The following is a 25845-nucleotide window of genomic DNA, read 5'->3' on the forward strand; positions in this document are numbered from 1 at the left end:
GTGTGGAACAAACGTGGAAAGGAAGCATTCTCTGTTACCTAGAGGAAGTTGAAAGTGTTCCACAGCTATTATCTGAAAAAATACATGATTAATTCCCCATGGTGAGTGTTCTGATTCAAGACTAAATTTGATGATTTTTATAGAGCATTGACTAATCTAGTACTGTTTATTTCCTGGCAGATATATCAAATTAACAAAGAGCTGTCTGTCTGAGCTTTTTTCTTCAAAGTCTACCTGAGCAAGTTATTTCCATACAGCAATGGAATTACAAAGATGCTTCTACTCATAAATATTAGGCCATTTACATTTACATTGGCCTGGATTTTATCTTCCCTTCCTTTCCATCGCTTGACTGTTTTCTGGTGTGCAGTTTCTGGCCATTATCTTGATACGAATTGTTCAGTCATTGGTTGTGTCATGCTTTATTTTGCTGGAAGAGACCTTGGGAGAGATGGAGCATCAGCCCTTTGTCTTCATGGGCATCCAAACAAAAGGGGGCCTGTCCCTGACTCCGTTTCAGCATTCAGTCACAGTACATGCATTCCTGAAGCAATGAATATTAAGTGGGATGAGCATTTGTTGAAGGCCTCCTGTGTGGTACACAAGGCCTCATGATGGTTATTCAAGAGTGCCAGTACCAGATGTGACCCTGTTGACAGTACATCCAGCCATCTCTCCATCGGCCGCTGTCTTCTTACTGTTCCTGTGTATTTTAAATCTTATTTGTCTTCCGTTGCTACTTATTAGAGTTATCTCTTTCTCTCTCTTTTATTTATTTTTACTTGTCTTGTTCTCAGGAAATGAAACTGATTTAAACATTAGTTAACATTTCTAAGCCACAGAAAAGGTAAATTTGTAAACATATTAATAGACATACAAACTAGAAAGCTCACCAAATACTGAGAGAAAGTATTGAGGGCATGTGTACATTTTCTTTCGGCATTCAATTTTGAGAATTTATTCAAAACTTTGATATTCCAGTTACCTGGAATCTGTTTAATCTGGTGCTATACTGGAAATATCATTTACTAAGTTGTAGTGTTCAAAACTTTTTGGAACCCAATTCCATGGATCTCATGATAATTTTTATTGTGGCTGAAAATGAGGTTATATCAAAAATGTAGGCTGAATGTAGGCAGAATGGTCAAGCAGAAGTTTGTCCTCTAGGGCCATTGCTCTCACCTTCACTTTAGTCTACTGTTCCTCTTGCAAAATAGCCTAGGAAATCAGTGCCTCTTTTTTTTTTTTTTTTTTTTCCATTTTGCTATAGAAGAATCCCTACCTATGTCAGACTCCGCATGATCAAAATTAATGCTGTCAGCACCCTTCTATTTTTTTCCTAGAGTGAATTTTAGTGGAAATGGCCATTAAAGAACTAATTTCAGTAATCATTACCTTTTCACACACTCTTCAGATACTTAAAAGGTGAGGGGTAAGAGAGGAAATTGCAACTTTCCCAGTAGATGGGTGGAGAAAATACTTCTAATAAGTGAGATTTGATTTTTTTGTTCTTTACTGCATGCACCCAGAAAAGCCAGTGTACTCATATTGGTGTGCACTATATCATGTTTTAATTTCCAAACAGAAACCAATAAAATAGCACAAACAGATATTCCTAAAAGAGCTCCATCTGTTTCTCTCTGTTAAACCCTACCATAGATCAGTCTTGCCATTAAGAATTTGTTTTTATTTTCTTTTACCACATATGGATCCATTCATAAATAATGCATATTAGAATTTCTTTAATGTTTTTATTAGTGGTATTATATTGGAAATATCACATACCAAGTTAATTACATGAATGAACCTTGTTCATTTTTTGTGACTAATTCTTATCAACTACATGAACCTCAATTATATGAAGCTTGTTCATTTTTTATGACTTCTTTGTATTTTTCCAATGAATGCACAAATGAGTTATTTTCTTATTGTTGGACTTAAAAATGTTTCCAACATTTGCCAGAAACTCACAGCTGCAATCAACAATTCTTTGTGCACAACTCTTGTGGGCAAGTGTAAAAGTGTCTTGTGGATGTAAACCTAAAAAATAGAAATGTTAAATAACCTAATCATAAATAGGTGTAAATATTGAAAGCTGTTATGAAACTCACTTTCCTAGGAAGGTGAGTGCAGGTTGTTCTTATTATTATTTTTTTTAATCTTAAAGCCTGAATAAAAATAAAGAAATACGGATTTGTTTTCTCATTTCATTAAGGAAACATTCTAACATGATTTTATACATATTTGGAATAGCAATGCAATTTGTAGTTAGAATCAGTCAGATAACATAGGCAGGGAAATAACCAAGTGTATCAGTCATTGTTCACTTAGCTTTCGAGTGACTATGAGAGTTACCCAGCACCCTGAACTACCAGATAGTTGAAATTCCTTAGCTTAGCTTGCTTATGTGGGGTTTCAACAGCTCTCAAGCAGTAAATCCCTGCATGTCTACCTCCAACTGCTACAGAGCTGACTTAGGTCTTCCATGTCCAATTAGACGTAAGACCCTAAGGACCCTTGATGCTTTCTGTGTTGCAGACCTGCCTGTCTTCAGGTTCTTTGATTCTCTTTTTTTTGTCATTGACCAGCATACTCCAGTGGACAGCAATGAAACACTAACAATATAGAGGACTTGGCCCAGTATTATCAGAATAAACATTCATAACCAACCATATTAATAAACATCTTAGAATATCATCTTACATAGTATTATTATCTATCGCTGAACTGGGTATTTTTTTAAAGTAATAAATCCTATATGGGAATTACAAACGTCTGAACAATAAAAGCAGTGTCTCCTGCTTACCGCCCAGCATCCCTTCTAATTGCTGCCATTGCTGATCTGCAGCTTTTCTAATTCTTGTCCCTTCTGCCTCCTGCCACTTCTGGCTCACTTTCTTGCCTTGCATGGCAAGAATGACTTTTCTCACACAGTTCCTGACAATCAGAGCATGACAGCCACTCAAGGCCCATTGGGTTTAGTCTTTGGAGCATCAGATCTTCTTGGCAGTATGTCCTTCTCCCTTGGCCCTCAGGGAGGGTACTTTTAATTTTTCTCATTAAGTTGGTTATATTTTAATCCTGACAATTTTGAGGTCAGCAGTCACTGGAGAAGCATGAGATTCTGGAAGACTAAAATTTTACTAAGAGTGAATTTTAGTTGGTACCTGTTCAAGCTCTGGTAGGGCCTCTTGGTTGAGTAGTTTTTCAGTGATCTAACAATCAATGTGGACATGCATAATACATAAAAAGATTCTGGGCCTGTAAGATCAAAAATCCAGGTGTTGGCAGGACCATGACCTTCTAAAACCTGTAGAGGAGAATTCTTCTTTCACATCTTCCCAGCTTCTGTTGATTTTTTTTGGTGTTGCTGGACTTTCAGCTTCAGAACTTCACTCTGCCTCTGCGATCAAATAATGCACTTTGTCTGTCTGTCTGTACTCTTCTTCTCGTATAAGTCATACTGGTTCAGGGCTTATGACCTTATCTCAATTTCCTTACATATGCAAAGACACTTTTGAAGTAAAATCCTGCTCATAGGTGTTGGAGAGTAGGGCATTGATACATATTTTAGGGAGACACAGTTCAACTGATTTGAATTCAACCCACTGAATAATACTGTTTATCAATAGACTCCCAAGTAATAGTGATGGCAAAGGGATATATACATGAAAAAGAACTATGCGATTTTCTTTTTGGAGTGGGGGGACATGGGCAGGGTAGCATGGTTGCCAGAGAAAACTTTCTTTTTTCTCTTTGGTCCTGAGCATCATATCTTACTCCCCAGCATCTAGCATATACTCTCACTTCATAATTTATTGTTAGAAAGGAGAAAGTTGTTTAAAAAAATCAATGGTTGGAAATATAGTTTATAAATAGTTTTAATCTATGGGGAAATAATGCAGCTTTCCAAAAGATATATACTTTTATTGTTCAGACATTTGTAATTCCCATATAGGGTTTATTACTTTTTAAAAAATATCCAGTTCAGCAATAGGTAATAATACTATGTAAGATGATATTCTAAGATGTTTATTAATATGTTGATTATGAATGTTTATTCTGATAATACTGGGCCAAGTACTCTATATTGTTGGTATTCACTGCTGTCCACATCATTGAAAACAATGAAACAGAGATTGATTCCATTTAATAGTTACACTATAATCAGTAAGTGAATCACTACTATCAAAGATTTTAAATAAGAGAATGCATTAATATTAAAATTAAACTAATTGAACGGTTTGATATTTTATTGAGGATTTCAGGAAAGTTGCGGATTTAACAAAAGGGTTTCATGACTAACGAAACAATAACAAAAAGATTTCATAATATGGAATGACTAGAATTGTGTGGGCTTGTTTTTCACATCTCCAGTGGAGAAACATTTTAGGTCAGAGGAGAGTTTGTTGATCACAGAAGGAAGATTGTAGAGGGATGGTGGGTAGAGAAAGCAGAGCAGGAGCTTGGGGAGAGTGTTGTGAAAGCTAGGTTTTTTGTTTTGTTTTGTTTTGTTTAATATAAGCTAAAACTTAACAGGCTTTGAGTAAATGATGAAGGAAGTGATAATTGCTCTTTACAGATCTTGATTCTCATGATTTGACTAACTTGGTGATTTTGATCCTGAACATAGGATGGATAGAAAGTAGAAAATGGAAAATAGTTAAAAAAAGAAAGAAAGAAAGAAAAGAAGGACTCTTGGGTAAGGTCTTGAGTGATATATTAATAGTTTTGATTATGATAGTGACTCTGGGATCAGATCAAATTAGTATTTTAACACGAATCCCATTTATATGAGAACACATAGTGAGACAGACCCTATGTATGTTGATAGGATAGGTTATGATTGATATTATGTGTAAGATTAGAATAAAGAGTAAATATATTGATATTATCTGTAAGATTAAAGAGCAAATATATTAGCAAAAAACTACAAGTGTACTACTACTCTTGTTTTGTTGTCACCACTATTATATTTACTACTTAATACCATCTATTACTGTTTACTATGTGCTAGTCACAGATTGGGCTGTCTTATGCATGCATATTACGTCATTAATCTTTCTATTCTGAATACCAGTCCTTCTTTATGAAATATAAATTTTAATGGTTTCTTTAATAAATGTGTTTGGCAATAGCTATCTCATTTTTCTAGAATTGTTTTTATTTTGCTTTCATTTAAACTGAATTTTAGCTATGTGTAAAATTATGCTTTGCCATCTATTTTTACTCTCCATTAAGATATTCTCCCACTATCTTCTTGCTCCTATTTTGCCTTTGAGAAAGATGCTGTCAGTACAGTGTGTCATTATGTCATAGTTAGTTTGTCTTTTCTTTTACCAAAGCTAAGATCCTTTTTTTTTTTGTCTTGGAATTCTTCAGTTTTTCTATAATGTCACCAGATGTGGACTTCTTTTAATTTATATGGTTGGTATGTGTTGGGCTTCCAGAATGAGATTATTTATGCATTATTTTAAATATGGGAAACTCACAGCAATTATCTAAAAAAAAAATGCCAGCTCTTTCCCATTCTATTTATCTTTTTTTTTAACTACAATTAGACTTATGTAAGAAAGCTTCTCTATATTCACTATGTATGTCTTTTTCTTATTTTTCATTTGTTTGACTATTTTTGTTCATTTTGGGTTAATTTCTTAAACTGTCTTCTACCTCACAAATTTTCTTCTGAGTTGTATTCAATCTGTTCTCTTTTCCTTTCTTCAAGATTCAATTTCTATTATTTTAAAAGAAATTCTGTTTCATTCAGAGTATCATGCCAAAAGTTCATCTTGTCAAATTGTTTTCTAGTTCTAACAATGCTTTTAAATATTCAGTTTACTTTTCCTGTCCTATACTCCTATTATCTGAGGTTCTTCATTTAAAAAAAAAATTTTTTAGTTGTAGATGGACACAATATCTTTATTTTTTTTTACTTATTTTTTATATAGTGTTGAGGATTGTACCCAGTGCCTCATACATGCTAGGCAAGCGCTTTACCACCAAGCTACAACCCCAGTCCTGTTGGATGTTCTTCTGTCATTAAATCTGCCTCTTTGCATATCTATAGAATTCTCTCTAATTCTAAACAGTAGTCTAATTTCTTATGAAGTTTGAGAGAGTCCCATTATTCTTCCAGAATTTCTCTGCTCTGGATGCCCCATATTATGCAGGTAGCATGAAATTCTACAAACACATGAGGATGAAGATAGCTCTATGATAAAGCCAAGTTATATTATCAGTTTGAAGTGAAACAATGCAATATTTCCTGTGGGCTGTCTCCCTTCCCCCCAGGATGAAACAAGTTTCTTTACTATTTCCAAAGAACAACTTTTTTCCCAGTTAATATTTTAGCTGGCATAGCATGTCAAGGACTTAAATTTTATTTGGGGTGGGTAATGTTACAGTTATTTATAGGATGATGACATTCTCCTGTCCCCTCTGTATCATTAAAACCCCAGCTAAGTTACTGAGATGGCTAATTACTCCAATGCTTCTGAATCACAGAATCTGCTTACATTCTGATTTCAAGCTTGAAATTTCTCTTCCTTCACTCCTCCTCTCCCCTCCCTTTCCTCCCCTCCCCTCTCCTCCCCTCCCTTCCTCTCCCCTTCTTTCCTTCCTTCTTTCCTTTATCCTTTCTTCCTTCCTTCCATCCATCCCTCCCTCCATCTATCCATCCATATTAAGGATTTCCTTTTCATTTATAAGGATGTTTTCTGTGCTTCTCATGTATTTCCAGGTATTTTTAAATTTTTTCTTGGTATTTAATCTCTCACATTTTTCCATTTAACCTTTAAAATAAATCTATGACAAGATATAAGTTGTATTCATTTTACTGATGAGGCTTAGAAAGGTCGAATAACTTATGCCAGGTCAAACAAGGAAAAAATGTCAAAACTGAGACTTAGAAACTCAAGAAGTCAGAGCAGTACTTCTCTATTGATATTTTCTCAGAAGCAAAACACAATTATTTGGGAGGGGAGGGGAGGGGGGATAGTAGAGGATAGGAAAGACAGCAGAATACAACAGACACTAGTATGGCAATATGTAAATCAATGGATGTGTAACTGATGTGATTCTGCAATCTGTATATGGGGTAAAAATGGGAGCTCATAACCCACTTGAATCAAATTGTGAAATATGATATATCAAGAACTATGTAATGTTTTGAACAGCCAACAATAAAAAAAAAAAAAAAAAAAAAAAAAAAAAACAATTATTTTAAAAGAATGTCTTACTGATAATTTTTGTTTGCTTAATATTTTGGTTGTTGTTAAATGCTACTAGAATTTTAAATTTTATCCTTAGTTTCCACATGTGAAAATTAATAAGTCTAAGAGTCAGAGTAACCCACATTTTGAATAGAAAAGATCTATTAATGAAACTCAATTGTATGTTTAAAGAGGTGTGAATTTAAGATGATTAATGAAAATCTGTCATATGATAAAATATTAGTTCTTTTTATCTGCTTCTTTTGGTTTATAATTAGTAGACATAACTATGCAAAATACATGCAAACTAATCTATACAGATGATTATCTATCTTATTCTACTATAAGGTATGCTTACCTCTGAAGAACAGTATTTGATCTTTGCTTGCAGAATCAGCAGGCTTTTATATATGTCTTCAGTCTTAATGAGGACATGTTAACTGGGACATCACAATAGAAATCATTACCCTTTATAGGCTAAAAGCAAAGTCAGATGCTTTTGCTTGCTCTTGGACTACTGGCTTAGGAACATTGTAAAGTTCTCTTCAATTATGGGAAAGCAAAGGAGTTGAAATTGGTCAAAATTTGATACTCACAGTATTATTAGTTGACCAGCTATGAGTCAAGACAAGTGTTTATGTGTCTGATTTTATAGTAAAGTAACAGTTTTAGTAACAGTTTTTTTCCTCTTTATTTTCTACTTTTTATAACACCTTACAATTTTATTTCAATAATGTTCAATTCCTCAAAATTATAGTTCAATAAGGACATCATTTTCGTATCCAGATTTTATTAAATATAAAAGTACACATTTCTGATTGTTATTGTAACTATATTTTTATTGTTTTTTTTTATTATTTCAGTTGACATTTAACTATTTATTACTTTAGAAGTAGTTTAAAGCACAAAGTCTGTAGCCAAGCTTTCTAGATTAAAATTATCATTTCTATACCTAAAATTTTTCAGCCTTTGACAAATTCATTAGCCTTTCAGTGACTCAGTCCCCTTATCTATAAAGTGGGAATAGTAAATACCTGCTAGAGTTTCTACAAAGATTAAATTAGTTGATGTAGTTCTTAGAACATTATCTGGAACAGGGCAAGTACTGTTTCAGAATTTGCTATTATGATTAGTATCATCACCAAATCACCACCACTTGCATGTTATCATCATCATCATAATTATCATCATTATTATCATTCCATGAGTTCTAGGTATTTCTGACAGTATAACTTTAGCTCAGAGATCTTCCTTGTACCACAGGTACAAAAATGACAGACTTTTGATTGCTATCTTAGATCCAAATCCCAGGACTGAAGCTGACTAGCTGTTTCACCTTGGACATATTAATGACATTTTATCAGGGAAGTCATATTTGCTTATTTTATCTTTAAAATGAAGCTAAATACTTTTCTACTTCATTGTGAGATCATTTATGTAAATTACTTAACATTGTGACCATTGTTTTTGTTGTTATTATTATTATTATTATTATTATTATTATTATTACTCATAGAATTGGAAGAGGTCCTTGAGCTCATTATTCATTTGTTCTTTATGTTTGGAGAAAAAGGGAGATGTGCTAAAAATAACTACAAGTGATAAGATAGTATTGATTAAAATGGAAGAGATCCGTACAGAGTAGGGTACAGATTTTGCATTGCTGCCATTTTGGGAGATTATCTCTAGCTACATGTGTTTAATCAAAATACTGGGTTTAGTGATTACCAAATTTAATTATAATGTGTAGCATATGAAGCAAAAGTAGCCTAAGACTAAATACTGAAATGGTTTTTATCTATCAAAGCCTTAACTGAAGCATTTAAATAAGGTGCAGTTTGGTGGAAAGTTATACATTTATACCTGAAAGGATTCTTCAACTTGGATTTGTGTGTATGGAACCTGACCTCTTTTTGTACCTTACCAAATCTTGGACTAGTGTGACAGTATGAGGCCCTCTCTTAAGAGTTTGAACTGGGGGCTGGGGATGTAGCTCAAGCAGTAGTGCCCTCACCTGGCATGAGTGCGGCCCAGGTTCGATCCTCAGCACCACATACAAACAAAGATGTTGTGTCCACCGAGAAATATTAAAAGATTCTCTCTCTCTCTCTCTCTCTCTCTCTCTTAAAAAAAAAAAAAAAAAAAAGAAGAGTTTGAACTGGACCATGGTAGGCTGCCATTGTCCCTGTCAAGTGTGTTGTCCTGATTCTGAGTTCATGGCCATGAACACTGACTAAAATTGGCTTAGAATTTTGCTTGTTAAACCCAGGTATCCCTCAGAAACATTTAAGTTCACTGTGTCTACAATATAAGTTCCCTACATCATCTCTAGCAATCAGAGAAAGCAAATCAAAACTACTCTAAGATATTTCACTCCAGTCAGAATGGCAGCTATTATGAAGACAAACAACAATAACTGTTAGAAAGGACTTGAGGGAAGGTACACTCATACATTGCTGGTGGGACTGCAAATTGGTGCAGCCAATTTGGAAAACAGTATGGAGATTCCTTGGAAATCTGGGAATGGAACCACCATTTGACTCAGCTATTCCTCTCCTCGAACTATACACAAAGGACTTAAAAACAACCTACTGCCCCCTCCACGTTGTCGCGTGTGGGGCCAGGGCGCTCACTTGCAGCCCTTGGGCACCTTGGGGACACTGGGCTCGGCTGCCTTCTTCATCTTCTTGCTCCCAGCCGCTGCCTTCTTGGCCTTGCTCCTGCTGCTGCTGCTGCTGCCCTTGTCCTTGGTGGCAGCGGCCTTTGGCAGCGCGTGCTTGTCGGCTGCAGCGCCCTTGGTGGGTCAAGGGTCCCCGTGGTGCCATGCTGCCGGCTTCTTGGGTTTGTGCCCGGCAGGCGCGGAAAAGGGGTGCACCGTTAGCTGGCCACCAGCTTTTGGTGATGGAGCTTGAAGGAGCCGGTGGCGCCTGTGCCTTTGACATGCAGTAGCAATTCATTCTGCACCAGCGTGCACCAAGTACTTGAGTCTTTAGAAATTGTAAAATAATCTGGAAGAATTTACAAGCAATTGCATGAGGGTCTGGGAAGCTGAGAGGCTTGAGCAGGGCTGCGAGGAGCAGACAGAAAGGGGTCTTTCCGGCGAGCTGTGGATGATTGAGGACCGGGCCACGAGGCTGCACCCAGAGGTCACCCTGTGCTGTGTTGAAACTGGTTTGAACTAGGACAAGAATGGAGATGAGAATGCTGAGCTGACGTGGATCTGGGGCGAACAGTCTGGACCTCTCAGAACACACACCGAGCCCGGATCGGCTGAATTCAAGCTCCCGTTCGCCTGCGTCTCGCAGACAAACCTCTGTGACTCAGTACTAAAGGATCCCGCTAAAACAACTGGTCGGCCCTTCTGAACCTGTGGAGGTTAATACCAACCGAGCCCTCATAGGCAGTGGCCACAGGATTGAGACGGGGCTTGGGAGAGCCAGTCAGGACCCACCCATTGCATTGGTCACCCGGCAAAGGGAACGAACTGTCGCCATTTGCATGGGATACCACCATGGCAGAGAACTGACGTCACCAGAATGCGGCGGAGGAGATAACTTCATTGAAACCAGCGGCGACAGGTGTGTAATCCCCTAGCCCTTCCTCTCCACCCAGCGAGGAAACCTTAAGGGCCCCTCCCAGCTCTCCCGTAAGAGCCCCTTCCAGCTCTCCCGTGAGCGTGATAGACCAAGGGAATCAGGAGTGGCGCGGGACCCGCGGTGTGGAACCCCCGGCTACGGCTCCCACTGGTGCTGACAACTGAGGTCTCTTGCACCAGCTACTGGGGGCGTGGCAACCGGAGGGCAAGCAAAATTTTGCTGAGGGTTCTCAGCCCCAAGCTCCACAAACTTAGGGTCTGAGGGAATAGCAAACAGGGAGAGTGTGCCCAGTCAATCAAGAAAATAGGGCTCCCGGGAGCAGTAGACCTGGCGTGTAGCCAGTATTGTGGTGAGCGTCACCGGTGAGCGAGGCCTGGCTTGAGGAAAAGTGGGGAAGTGACTAGACACAAGAGAAGGCCCTAGGCACTCAGGACTGGAGACCCGCCCAGTCTGGGAGGAGGAGCTGCTGCACAGTGATTGGTTCCCGCGTATTGAGAGGAGAAGCTTGGCCTGGTGGGCACACCTCCACCTACTGGAAGAGAAGTTAATCAAACTCTAAGACTGCATTTATTAAATTTTTTGGTTTTTTTTTTCATTTTCATTTTATAAATTTTTTAAGAAAATTTTTTTATTATTTTTTTTAATTTTAATTATTTTTTTTAAATTTGTTTCTTTTTTTCTTTTTTCTTTTTTTTTCTTTTGTCTTTTCAATTTCCTTATTCCACCTTCCTTGAATTCTACCTGCTTACTCTCATTCTCGTTAGTGACTTCTTCCCTTCCCTTCTAATACCTTTCCTCACAAGCATCAAATAAATTTATAGGAGTAAATAGTAACTCAGCAGTCAAACAGAAAAAGAAGTAACATGAGCAGCATGAAAAAGCAAGGAAGAAAAGGAGTACAAACAATGCAGGACAGCCTAAATATTCAGGAGGACCTAGAGGCATCAGAAAAATGGCCAAATAAAGAACTCAAGGAATACCTTAGACAGATGGAATGGAATCTTAAAGAGGATATGAGACAGCAAATTCAAACAGTGAAAGAACACATTGAAAATGAATTACATAAACAGATAAAAGAAGCAAATAAGCATCTTTATCAGGAGATAGAGATTATAAAAAAAATCAAACAATAATTCTAGAAATGCAGGAAACTATAAAACAAGTTAAAAACTCAAATGAGAGTATCACTAACAGAGTGGAGCAAGTAGAAGCCAGAACGTCAGATAATGAAGACAAAATATATCATCTTGAAAAGAGTCTAGCCAACTCAGAAAGGCTGGTAAAAAATCACGAGAAAAACATCCAAGAGATATGGGATAACATAAAAAAACCAAACATACGAGTCATCAGGATAGAGGAAGGTATAGAGATTCAAATCGAGGGAATGAGTAGCCTGCTGAATGAAATAATTACAGAAAACTTTCCAATTTATTTACCTAGAATCTGTGCACCGACATTCACTGGCAGTTGCATACAGTACAGTGTTCAAGTCCTTTATCACAGTTTGCTCATTGTAGGAGACAAGGTTACCCTTTGCTTAGGGGCAGAAATGCTGTGAGACTGGCTAACTAATGAGAACAGATCGGGTTGTTAATACACCAAAGAGTGTCCAAAGAGTCTGGGAATACAGAGAAAATTTGTTCTACCTTTTTTTTTCAGTTTAATTATTGGACCCTTGCTTTAAATTTTGATGTACTTCATGAGAACAAAAGGCATCAGAGAGTTGATAAAGACATTGAACATATTATTTGAAAATAAGCAGCATCCTTTTAAAAACAATTGTGTTCTGTGTTTCCTGACACTCTGGATACCTTATGTTATTTTGACTGAAGTAGAGGGTCACTTTTCACTAGGAGAGAAGAGCCTAAAATTCATTGGCTTTTTGTAAGCTTCTTGCTTTGATCCATCTTTCCATACTTTCCTCCAATTTCATGCAATTGGAAATTTTAGTGAAAAAACAAATAGGGTCCAGCCATGAGGAATTTTAGGCCCCTCAAGGTCACTTTTTATTTAAGTTTGATGTTGGAAGTTCGAGGGGATTTGTGTTCTCACTGCTGACTTGGACTAGCTCAATTGGGACTGAAGAATTAATTAATGGTGAACATATTTTCCCTGGATATTCTCATGTATACTTTTGTCCTTTGGCAATCTCCCTGGGAGTAGGGAGTGGGCAGTGGGCAGTGTGAAACTGATCCTGGCTATTTCTCAGAGTCATGGCTAAGAGCTACCACTGGAGGGAAAAAGAATGAGAAAATTCTTAACTCTCTTTCTGCCTCTCATTTCCTTATATATACATGTTTTGGTCACTCTTACCTATTGTTATAGCTGACTATGCACCATACCCAACTCCCTAAGTACAGTTGTTCCTGCTTTTTTCTTGAATTTTCAAATGTCTGCTCACTGGATATTTCTCTATAAATTTTCTGCAAATGCTCCTTGTTCATCTTACAGAACCCATTAAGTTGAAAGTAGAGAAAAACGATAATAGTATCTTGAATATCTAGGACGTAGCAAGAGCCTAATACCTAGGATGTACTTAATAAATGCTTATGGAATGATTATTTTAAAAAGATTTATTAAAAAGATAAATGAAATGATATATGACTCTTTATATACTTTTCACACAAACAAATATATAGAGATGATCACACCATCAGTCCTGCAAACTAAGGTGGCGTTTACAGGGCTACCAATTGCTTGCCCCTCATCCCATAAATTTTCCTTACCTTTATGCCACATGACACCCTGATGAGTCATTTTTACCCTTCAAGTTTGATTTTCATTCTTACTGTATATCACTCATTTTTAAAATGTACGTCTGAGTAGGAAACAGAGAAACTTTTCTGGGATCTATCATTACCTTAGTGACAAGTTACTGATTGCAGAATTGAAAAAGCATTGATTAGCACTTTTTAACTGTTTATCTTTATGGATTTAGGGTTTTGAATTACCATAAATCAATATTGTTCATTATTTGTTGCCAGGTCTGACTCTGACACATATATATATATATATATATATATATATATATATATATATATATATATATATATATATATATTATAAATGGTATAGTAATGTGAATGTAGATATTGTATCTTCTTTGAAACTTCTTTATGTAAAAACAAGAATAGCAGTGACAGGGTCATCTCTTGTCTATTTAGTTAAGAGGACATGTGTTTTAATCCCATATGAAAAAAACTGACATTTCATGGATGAATGGAAAATCAGTGGTAGGTCAGAAATTAAAGTGAAGACCATGCCACTTCAATCCTAGAATATGATAATTCTCATTTTTTTTCACCTACAAATAAATGAAGAAAATCAGTTTTCTCTATGTAGCATTTTAAAATATAGCTTAATTGAGCTGCAATTTTACAGCATGGTTGACTGTGTTCATTATACCAATTACTTGGAATTTTTTTGTTTTGTTTCTAATTTTGAAATTTGTGGTAGAATTTTTCTATCTTTAATCAACTTTTGTCATTATGGGAATTGTTCCTGTGTTTTGTTTAGCCAGCGTCTACTTTAGAAAAAGTTAGGTTGCCTTGTTATTTCACTGTATAGCAAATTCAAGGCTAGTTTATTTAGCTGAAGTTTGTACAATGCAAATTATATGAGGTACTTTTTTGTTCCTCTCCATGTGCTTTTCTTTGCCTTTATATTTTAGTTGAGATGAAGTCAATGATGCATAGACTATTTAGTTTTACTAAAGCCAACTTTGAGCTTCCATAGTAACTTACAAATACATCCACATAAGCATAATACCAAGACATTCAAACTGATATAAAAAGTCTTCAATTATAGGAGGAAGTTGACCACAGTTATGAATTTGTGGAACTCCATTAAAAACAAAATGTTTCCCCAAAAGTGTGGTAAACTTTAGCAAATACAAAGCTCAGAGGAGAGACCCAGCTCTAGGAGTGACTTGTGATTCTCTTAATTGTTTTCAAATGTGTTTGGAATCAGCTTTGTCCCTTCTAAAGAACTTTTAGAAGTTCTAAGGTGAAATTCTCAGGTGGAGAACTTTTATACTTACACTATTAGTTTTCAAAGATAGAGTAATAGCAAACCAACCACATTGATTGGAATGATGAGTTGGTAGGTATGTAGCATCTGGAAAACTAGGGAAAGTTTTTGTTCCTTTCTCTGTGTCATTGTCCCTTTCATAATAAAAAAGCAGCAAACATTCCCAGAAAATAACTGATGAAAGTTCATTTCGACATTTCCCTTCTCACTAAAGGACATTAAAAAAAAAAAAAAAGTCAACGTCTACTCTATTGAAAAGGAGATTACATTTTTTTCTATGTGGTTCAGAAGATCATGTGAAAGACCAAATAGTTGAAGGAAAAAATTAACATTTTAAACTATCTCAAATTAGAAGGGTTTCCTGGGAAGATAGAGGGTTTTCTTTTTAAAAGGTCATGCCTGGATTTTGCAATTTGCTAGAGTTTGGGCTGCATAATGTCTTCCATTTTATTCTTAAATTTTGGAATTTGGGCATTAAATTCACCCTTTTCACTCTGCATTTCTTTGCACAGTATCTTAGTCAGTATGAGTAAATCAAGGTATCCTCTACATTTACATGTTGCCTGCCTCTGTCATTCAGTATTCGAAGCTAGCATTTTTAATGATTATATTTGCTTCTTTCATGTTGATCCAAGTTGTGGTATTGCATTTTGTTTTCCTTATCGCATTAAAAGGTTTTTGAAGTCACACTTCAACTACCAAGCACTATATCAGGCTACCGACATTTCAGTAAGTTTTGATTTGTGTCGTGGTTGTAGAATAGAGATACTGATCAATAAAAACCTTTATTGACTTAAGAATATAAATAAGTCCTTGCTTTTTATAGAGAGACTTGTCTTGCATATATGGGATCATTGAAACTTTGGATCAATGTCAAAGTTAGATTACTGAATACTTATTTGCTTTACCAACTAATTTACAATAGGCTTTTAACAGATATTTGGTATAGTGCATTGTACAGAAATACATTTATTGTATAATGAAATGTACATGCCCAGTGCCTTCTTTTCTCTTTATTTGACAATAATGTTAAGTGGAATTTTGTTCACTATTGGTCATTTATACTTCTTTTTTCTCTTAACAGTTAGAACAACACTAATAAATGTTTCTGAGTTTATGGTCTTCTGTTGCATTTGAGCCCAAGACAGTGATCAATTTTTTATGAAATGAGGCTGTGGCTACATTTAACAGATCCTTGCAAAGGTCTCATGTGTGAAGTGTGCCATATTGCTGCTTGATTTTTTTTCCTGGTTACAACAATGTAAAATTATTTGTACCCTCTCCTCCCAACCCAGAAAAAGGCAACAGCTGAAATAATTAAAATCCATACGCTTAATGATCTGTGCCTTCTGCAAGGTGGCACATTACTGTTTCTAATGATGTTTAATAGCTCATAACGTTCAATACACTTAATCATCACTTACTGACATTTGTTGTACTTTTGCATAGTGAACATATCTTGATAGGGGGAAAAATTGCACTGGAACAGATTCAATTATCAATCCTTGGTAAAGAACACTGGGCCTGACCAAATGAGAACACACGTTTTATCTTTAGAGCTGCTCAAGCCACTGAAGCAGGGCTATAACAAGGCCATGTGTCTGTATTGGGATTTTGTTAGGTGAAACAGTTTTGATTGACTGGTGTCACATTGTGCTTTACTGGTCTTATATCCACTACTAGATTGTGACCAGAGTCCCTGCTTGGGATGTCAAGAGTCTGGGATGCTGGCCCCCATAGGCCACCTGACTCCTCCTACATGTTGTTGTCCACCAGAACTTCTGTGTCTTTATAGTTAAGAGAAGACTCAGTAGGTCCCATAGGGATCTGAAATTCTCCACTCTCACAATCATTCCTGAGACAGACTTCTGAAATTCTGCACCTCAAAGAGTTCCTTGAAAAAAAACGAAAAGGATAAAGAGAGGACAGAGCCTTCTACCCTTGACTGAATGACAACCGAACAGACAGCTTTCTAATTTTACAGTATTTGCATGGTTTTCATGCAGTTTGTCTGATAGTTAAAAGAAAAAATCTAAGCAGAGAATTCTTTCTTCTGAATTCTGCACAGTTAGGCCAAATATTGTCTTCCTTTTTGGTGGCAAGACCTAAACTGTGCCTGGCACTACTGTAGATGTTCAGGGCATGAAGTATCCACAGGAAGCCTCTTATTTTCACACAAATTTTGTTTGAGAAAATACAGGGTTTTTATTATCCCTGAGCCTCAGAGGAAAATTTTGATTGTGGATTGTTGACCTTTTCTCCAATCATGGATTTGAGTCACAACCACCCTGGGGTGAAATGCATATGTATGCCTACATTTTTATTGTTTCCAGAAAAAAAAAAAAACACAAAAAACAAACAAACAAAATCAATGTTTATAGTAGTACAATTCACAATAGCTAAACTGTGGAACCAACCTAGATGCCCTTCAGTAGATGAATGAATAAAGAAAATGTAGTATATACACACAATGGAATATTACTCAATAATCAAAGAGAATAAAATCATGGCATTTTCAGGTAAATGGATGAAGTTGGAGAATATAATGCTAAGTAAAGTTAACGAATCCCCCCAAAATCAAATACCTTATGTTTTCTCTGATATAAGGATGCTGATTCATAGTGGTGTTGGGAAGGGGAGCATGGGAAGATTAGATGAACTCTAGATAGGGCAGAGGGTTGGGAAGGGAAGGGATGGGGCATGGGAATAAAAAAGATGGTGGAATGAGATGGATATCATTACTCTAAGAACGTATATGAAGACATGAATGGTGTGAATATACTTTATATATACCCAGATATATGAAAAACTGTGCTCTATATGTGTAATATGAATTGTAATGCATTCTGCTGTCATATATAGCAAATTAGAATAAAAATAAATAAAAAGTAAAAAATATATTAAAAATATGTATGCTTAGGTATTATAACTCACTAATCTTGTTTTCTTTTCCAAAAACACATTTCAGTTTCTGCATTGCTGTAAAGATTCCATTTTTCAGAATCCTTTAAGATTTGTAGCTCAAGAAAAATATAGGTGGAAAAGCTTGTGAGACAGACAAAGGTTATCACAAGAAGGGAAGAAACATAGCCAAGAGGATAGGAACTTTGGCCCTTTCACTTTCTTTAAGAATTCTGTAATAGGGAAAGAAACATCAAGTGCATAAGCCGTCAGTACGTGCTAGATGAGTAATGTAATTAAACAAAGAAGAAATGTTATCAGACAAATGAGACTTTACAAAATTAGACAAGGAAGATATGCAGTTGTAGATGTAAAAAACAAATGCTGGTTAAAAATATAGGCCCAGAGAACTCTGCTGAAGATAGCTCATCAGATGTTCCCTGATGTTGTCCTTGCTTATAAGAACTGTGGGTGCTCTATTGATTTTTAATTGTTTGTGTTTTTTAATCCTCATAAGAAACACATATTTATTTTATAATGTTAATCCTGACAATGTGTACCACCACACAAGGTGTGGGAGTTACATTCAAATTTCTCCCTTTCCTTGGCTTTCTGTGTTGTACTCTGCTTTTATTCTTTCTTTTTCACAACATTTTCTCTGTGGTTTCATCTTTCTTCTCTTTCATTTGATCATCTGATTCCAAAGGACAAGTCCTCTGCCCTCCATTGCTAAAAGAGCGCAAAGAAAAGATAAGTTAAACCCTCCTCCGCATCTGGGACTATCAAACAACTCTGAGTTTCCTGTTTCTTTACCCTATTAGAACCCAGACATTCACCATCCCCTCTTTGTTCCTTCTCATAGTTTTCCAGTAGTTCAGTGGTCGAGTATTTAAAGAGAGCTTATCCCTCTTGCAGGCTAATTCTTTAATGGGTGAACCAAATGGTGTAGATGCCATTTTGGTTCATGGTTTGCTCCTTACATGATTAGCCTGCTTCTCGTACTCTGTTCTCTGTAAACTACCCTTTCTTCCCTGTATCATCTGAAGCCTGTGTTATATCACAGTTGGTGCTGCCTCAGACTTCTGCATGTTTTTGCAGACCTCACAGTGTCTCCAGAGTAGTTTAGGAACTGGATCAAGAATCTATTTAAAAGCCAAGCGTCATGTAGAAAACATATTCAGCCTTTAAACAATAAGTTGTTTTTTCTTTTTCTTCTATTTTTTTTTGCAGATATATTCTTGCCTTTAAGCAAGAAACAAAGGAGCAGAATCATCCAAAAAATACACTTCCAGATCTATAACCAGGAGTTTGCCAAATATTCTTATTGTGTTGGGGAAGATTAAGGTGATAGTGGTTATAGTGGTATTAATGATAATAACACGTAAGCCTCCATTATGGGGAAGGCCTTGTGTTTAATGCTTCGAATGTACCATCTTTAATTTCCACTCAAATAGCAGTCTGTGAGACCATTATTTTGACCCCCATTTTAGAGTTGAGGGACTAAAACAAAAAGGTTGAAAGGCACCAAGGTCACTTATTAAAAATAGATGGAATGGAGTCAGGGTCTGAACCCAGGTCTTTGTGACTTAAATTTGTTTATTTCTTTTTAATTAATGAGTTAAAATATGTCAAGTGTCTATTTGACATATTACTTATATAATAATCCTGTAATAAGTATGTACATGTTGACTATTGTTTTACCCCTTAGTTACTTATTTGGTTGTGTTAGTTTTTCTTTCCAGAAGGTGTTGGTGGCTTGAGGAGAGCACAGGCTTTACCGTCCAGACAATTCTCTGAGTTAGGTCTATAATCAAGTCCTTGAGACTGAATATTAGGACACACAGAGAGGCAGATCTCTGTTACCGTTTCTTAACTGCTCCATTTCCATTCCTACAGGGTTATGCTAGTTCTCAGCTAAATAGTTCAGTATTATAGAAAAAGCAGTTCTCTGGAAAAATAGTTCATTTCACCCTGATATATTTGCTTAACATTTGGTAATATAGATTTCTGTTTTAATTCAGTAATTCTAAAACTATAGGGATATAAGGTACATTAAAGTTACAGCTGGTTTCTTGCCTTTTCTTTGGAATCTTTAAGGATATTCATTTGTGTCTGATTAAAATGAGCTTTTAGTTTTAATTTAAACTGAAAGAAATTACCTCCTATTTATCTTAGAATAATATCAGACATTAACCTGCGTTTTCCATTTGCAGACTTCCATTTTATAATGTGGCTCTCTCTTGCACTCTCTCTCTATCTCATGGACATCTACTGGACTATTTGCAGGGGTGCTTGCTAAGGGCTCCAGGTTAGCTCCACCTAAGAGCTCTGTATTGACAGCCTATCAACTATTCACTTTGATGCAGTATTGCTAACCAAATGTTAGTTATGGTCAGCATCAGTATGAAGTGCCATTATATGATCCACTGTATGTAAATCTGAACTAGAAAATCCATTCAACTGGGCTTGGTTCCTCAAGTAATGCTAGTGTCTTCACTTGCCATGAGGGAATGGGGCTGGTCTTTCCCATTGGAGAGCTGCATTCTAGGAGGAGCTAGCCCTACCTGAGTGGTCTACTACAGATTTTGGGGTCAACCACGTAGCTCCCTAGGTTCCTGTGCACAGTGCATCTCCTCTTCTCTTGAATAAGTAGATTTATTCTATTCCAATAGCAACTGACTTGCCCATTAATACTTTACACATGTTGGTATCGCTTAACCTGTGGGTATCCTCTTGGTGTCTCATTGGATTTGCCTTTGTGTGCAATGTTCTTTCCAGCTACACTGAGGAGCTTTATGTAAACCCGTGGGAAAGGTAGGACACCTGGACTGAATATGTATCTCCTTAACATCAGTCTCAACCTTAAGCTTTGTGTACACCATTAGGGCCATGTCTTGAAAATTCACCATTTGGCCCAGTGTAAGAATTTAAGTTTAAAGTTTCTCTGAAACCGCTATTGTGTATCAAGCTTTTTATTTCTGCCTGTGCATGAAGACTAAGCTGGATAGCAATATGATCATTGCAGATGATAGCCTATTGGGAAAATCCTACAGCACAATATATTTTCTTATATGCCCACATACCTCAAGTATAAAAAGAATCACTGTAAGGGTTTAAATATCTGTGACACTAACAGAATTGCATTATGTTCTAACATGACTGTAAAGTGATTATTTTTTTAATTTCCCTTTGTGTCTAAGGACATATTATAGGATGCACAGACTCTCAATGCTATCATTAGCTTTATTTAAATAAGCTAGGTTTTGGTTAATAGGTGAGGTATAACATTTCAACTAAAATATTGAATATATTGTTTTACCCTAAATTAAATAGTGTCATATTAACTCTGTTCTTGAAGTTTATTGACACTTTTATATCCCTTTGTATATTTTGCTATATGAATCTTCATTTACATTTTCTTCCAGTCCTTCTTCCCCGGGTGGATATTTGCCCACTGATATAGTATCAGTCTCATCCCTAGTTAATTTATTGTCCTTTTTCTTTTTCATTTCTGGGGTTTCTTTGTACCAATATCTATTTGACTCCTGTATTGTTATTATTCCTCATTAACTCCACCTTACCTTTTGGGTCCACATCGAATTGGTCCCCAAATTCATTGTTTATGCCACCAAGGTCTCATTAACACCTCCTTCCTCCCCTTTGTGTCATATTTCTATTTTCTGAGCCAGACCTTCATCGCTGCAGTCTCATACTATAGCTGCTCTTGCCCTGTTAACTGGTTTCTCTGTGCTAATCATGTTCTATCCAGGTTATTTTATGTCATATAACTAAAATAATCTTCCAAAAATGAAAGTCTATGAACATCACTCCCCTCTCGGCAGAAGACACTCCAAACCTTTTACGTGGTGTTCCAGGCTCTACCACCTCGCCCCCCCATTGCCTTCCTTACGTTCACTTCCACAGAGAGATGTGGTTTTCTAGTCAGTCTGGGGCCCCAAGTTTCAGAGCCTAGTGCATTATTCATTTGCCCAGAATGCCCTTTTCACATTTATGTTCCTGGTGAATACCTCTTTGTTTTTGTTTTTTTTTCATATGTGTGTGTGTGTGTGAGTTGTTGATGGACCTTTATTTTATTCATTTATGTATATGCAGTGCTGAGAATTGAACCCAGTGCCTCATACAAGTGAGGCGAGTTCTCTACCGCTGAGCCACAACCCGAGTTTTTGTAGATCATGAAATCCAACAGCTTCCTCCTCCCATTCTCATATTGAATAAGTCATTCACTCATTCCTCCCTATTGCCTACATTCTGAATTATGTCTGCTATGACACACAATAATGGTATTCTGATTATGTGTTTGCAAATCGGTTTTCTCATGAGACTGTGAACTCTTGGAGACTTGGATGCTCCTAGCCATCTTTCAATTCCAGAGCAGAGTACAAAATATGACACTTGTTGAGATGGTTCAATTCTCTCCAAATGTTCTCTATATTAAAGGATAAGTTCCCAGAAGATGGTTAGAAGTCTGGATCTTGGATTTCTATGTACTCTGTTCTTGTCTTATTAGTTCAACTAAGACTACAGTCTTAAGGAAGGCAATATTTTAAGTCCTCTATGGAGCAGTTGACTTTGTCCCTCAGATGTTGGTAACATCAGCTAGTTTGCCTAAAAATTGCCACTGGTTTCAAGGGAAATTGAGAGAGTGGATGGGTAAGCTCAGGGCAATTTCATCTCTGCTATTAGAGAAATTGAATTAAATATCTGATTCTAAAAGTTTTACATTTCAGTATGAAATATACACCTTTTTTGTTGTTGTTGATAGTAGCTATCCGTATGTACAGATGGGCTTGTCTGTCATAAAAGGGTCTCTGTTGTGTTGGAGGTAGCAGGAAGACCACCTGGTCATCAGAGTTTTTAGTAAGAACAATATAGTCTCTCCACAACCTTTAAGATTACCAGCCTTGAGGTCTTGTGTATACCCACTCTCTTATCCATGTTTGTCTTCCAGGTGAGACGATGCGGATCGCCTCCTCTGAGTTTGCTGATGACCCATGTTCATCGGTGAAGCGTGGCACAATGGTGAGGGCGGCAAGGGCTTTGCTATCAGCTGTAACACGCTTACTCATCTTGGCGGACATGGCGGATGTCATGAGACTTTTATCTCATCTGAAAATTGTACGTATATAGAGCTTAACAATTTCCTTTACGTGGGTGACCCTCTTGACCATGTGTGTTATAGCAATGAACTATGTTGGACATAGATCCCTTGGTTACTCATCCACATGGTATATTACCTCATTTTTCTAACAACAAAATTAAATTGAATAATATATCTAAGGCTTACTTAGATTGTTTTCTTTCTCTAAAAACAAACAAACAAAAATCCCCCCAAAACCAGAGTTTAAATTTATACTTGCTTCTTGGAATATGTAAGGGTGTATTCTTAGGTTATAGATCTTGGACTCAGTGCACCTGCTTTTATTCCGTCTCAGGATTCAGAATGGTGTTGGTCCATGTGGAAATGAGGCTATGGCCAGCTCTTCTGTGTAGCTGACCAAATGATCAACTATGTCCACCTTAGAAAGGTCATATGTTGAATATATTATTATCTATCCCAACTAGGTTCTTCTGAATATACATGGAATTTGAGACCTTTATGGTGTGGTAATATGTGCACCCCATCCACATGTGCTTTGCTTATAATGGCTCCTTTTAATTCTTTTAATTTGCTAATGGAAGGGGAATCCTGCCCTGATCACAGGCTTTACTGGAACTAAGGCAATCTCCCCAGACCTTGACAGCTGGGCCTTTGTGTTCTCCTAGTTACTAAAAACAGTTTAATTGCAACCACGAAGATTTAACCCTTTGAACAAACATGCTGAGCACAGTTGCTCTGCCAAGAGATGCCCTTTTCCATGTCCTCAGTGGATTTAGTTCCTGGACAATTGGCACCAACCTTGGATTTATGGGATGGGTCTTTAGATGATGGGATGGGAAATGCAGGATCTTTTTTAATTTTTTTTTATATTTTTATGGTTCAAAGGGGAACCAATCATTGGCTGGCTTAGTCTCCCAGCCCTGGGATTACAGATTTTTCATGTTCCCTTTCAGCACATCTAAGTTTTATTGTCTTTGTCAATGAAATGAAGCAGGTTATGAGGAGGAGATGAATGAGTTAGGAAGAGAATAATGAAGCCTGTTTTCTCCTCACCTTTCTCAAATCTGTTCAGGAGAAGGGAGCAAGAAATATCTTAAGTGTTAAATTAAATCGTAAGTGTTGTCTGTCAAAAAATCTTGGGCAGGGTCTTTACTGGAATCTGCATTAATAAAAAGGCCAAGGTTTCTAAGTCAGGCATAAACTCCTCAGTATTTTGAAAAATCTTAAACTCGAGTCCTACAGCCCAATCTCCATAGTCATAAACCATAAAGTGAACTATATGGTCTTTGTGGTTTTCCTGCAGGTTCCTGAGGAGCAAGGGAATACCAAGCAGAACCTGTTTTGCATTCTCTTTCTTAGATTCTTCTCAGATTAGACCTTCAAAAGCCATAGATGGCTCTTACAAACTGGATGGGGTGAATGATTCGAGGAGACACTTTACCTACTTCAGAAGATATTGAGAGCCAGTTAAGCACTATGATCAGCAACATGACCACTGAAGTCGGACTAAGTGGTCTTCATTTTGATGCGGGTCCACTTTCCAGCTGTGTTGTGACCACCACATAACCTTTTTGCATCTCAAATATCTCATCTGTTAAATGGGGCTAATGGTGGTGTAGCCTTCAGATCATTAAGAGATTCGAATGGGGGAAATTCCGAGGAAGCAGTTATCACAGAGTCTGGTACAAAATGAGTATTTGGGAAGTGGTAGCTATGTGTGGATTGTAAAATCACTGGAACCACTTATAGTGCTGGCTGTCCTTCTTCCAGCCCCGCCTCTGATACATGCATCTGTTAGGTTACAAATAATTTCATTTTCAAGTGTGTGGGAGAAAAGGTTTTGATTTCACCTTACAGTCTATTCAGTCTTCAAAGTCCATTTTCCCAGAAAGGTACTATTCCATTACCCTAGGGGTAGAGTAGGATTAAACCCAAAGAAATTAATATTGCATCCTGTGTGTCATTATGGGTCATGCTGTGGAAGGTCCTTTTCAACAACATTAGGGTGATAAAGGGCTCAATATTCTTCCTGATCTGTCCCCACAAGAAAAGTGCTTCTTAAATCTGAGCCTGTGATACCATGTGTGCACCAGTTGGTGCCTGCAGTCCTACTCTACCCACCTGTTTGACCAGTGCTGACTGCTGATAGTATCACAGCAACATGTAATCTAGAGTCAATTGCATTCTCCTCTCCACACAGCAGATTAAGGGTAGCTTTAAAAAACAAAAAGGATTTAGCACAAAATCATGCAAAGGTCAACCCAGCAATATTAAGTAGTTCTGTCAGACTGTCAGTAGTAAAATTAAAAATGATTGTAGACTAAATAATACATTTGTTCTACTTAGATTGCAGCCTCTGTAGCAAACAGCAGTGGTGGAATATTGCTATCTTGTGGAGCCAGCGAGGAACTACAGTTTCTGTTGCCATCTCTGCATTATGCAGGTTGTGGCCTCTGTCACTCTTTGGTATTCAGATCAGCCTGGGCTTCATCTCATGAAGCTATCATCCCACCCCCCAAAGATATTCTGTCAACAAAATCATTATAAAGGAACATAGTGCACAGTTCTGCTTAGTATCATACTGTTTCTTTTCTGTAGAATCATACCCTCTCATTAAATATTAGAAGCCTCTATTGGTTTTTTTGACTTAGAATAAAGAACATATCATGTATCTTTACATGTTTTGGTGAAGCAAATTAGTAACTATCATATGAACCTTTATTAAGGTTTTTTCCAGTGAACAGTAATTTCCTTTACCTTGTGGAGGGTAAAATGTAGATGATGGGGAAAAAGTGATGATGCTTTAAGGGTCATGACTTTGATTTTCTGTTAGTTCAGATTGAGAAATGTCCTAAAAGTCATAAAACTTCCTGCCACATCAATTGGTATGTAACTATTTTACCTTTAACCATTACACATAGTATTTCATTTTTATATTCTAGGCCATATGCCAAATTTTTATTAGTGCTCTTTCTAGATATTAATTATT

At 36.7% G+C, this 25845-nt stretch overlaps 1 protein-coding gene across 4 annotated transcripts in view; it reads left to right on the forward strand.

Moving 5' to 3' along the window:
• The window catches only part of Ctnna2 (catenin alpha 2), a 983267-nt gene that overhangs the window by 201877 nt on the left and 755545 nt on the right, over positions 1–25845 (forward strand). For all 4 annotated transcript variants that reach the window (XM_071601249.1, XM_027943787.3, XM_027943788.2 and 1 more), the window contains exon 3: positions 22707–22873. In XM_071601249.1, coding sequence (XP_071457350.1) covers positions 22707–22873 — 167 coding nt within the window. The remainder of the gene's footprint in view (positions 1–22706; positions 22874–25845) is intronic.

This window comes from Marmota flaviventris, chromosome 14, assembly GCF_047511675.1.
Source record: "Marmota flaviventris isolate mMarFla1 chromosome 14, mMarFla1.hap1, whole genome shotgun sequence".
NCBI lineage: Eukaryota > Metazoa > Chordata > Mammalia > Rodentia > Sciuridae > Marmota > Marmota flaviventris.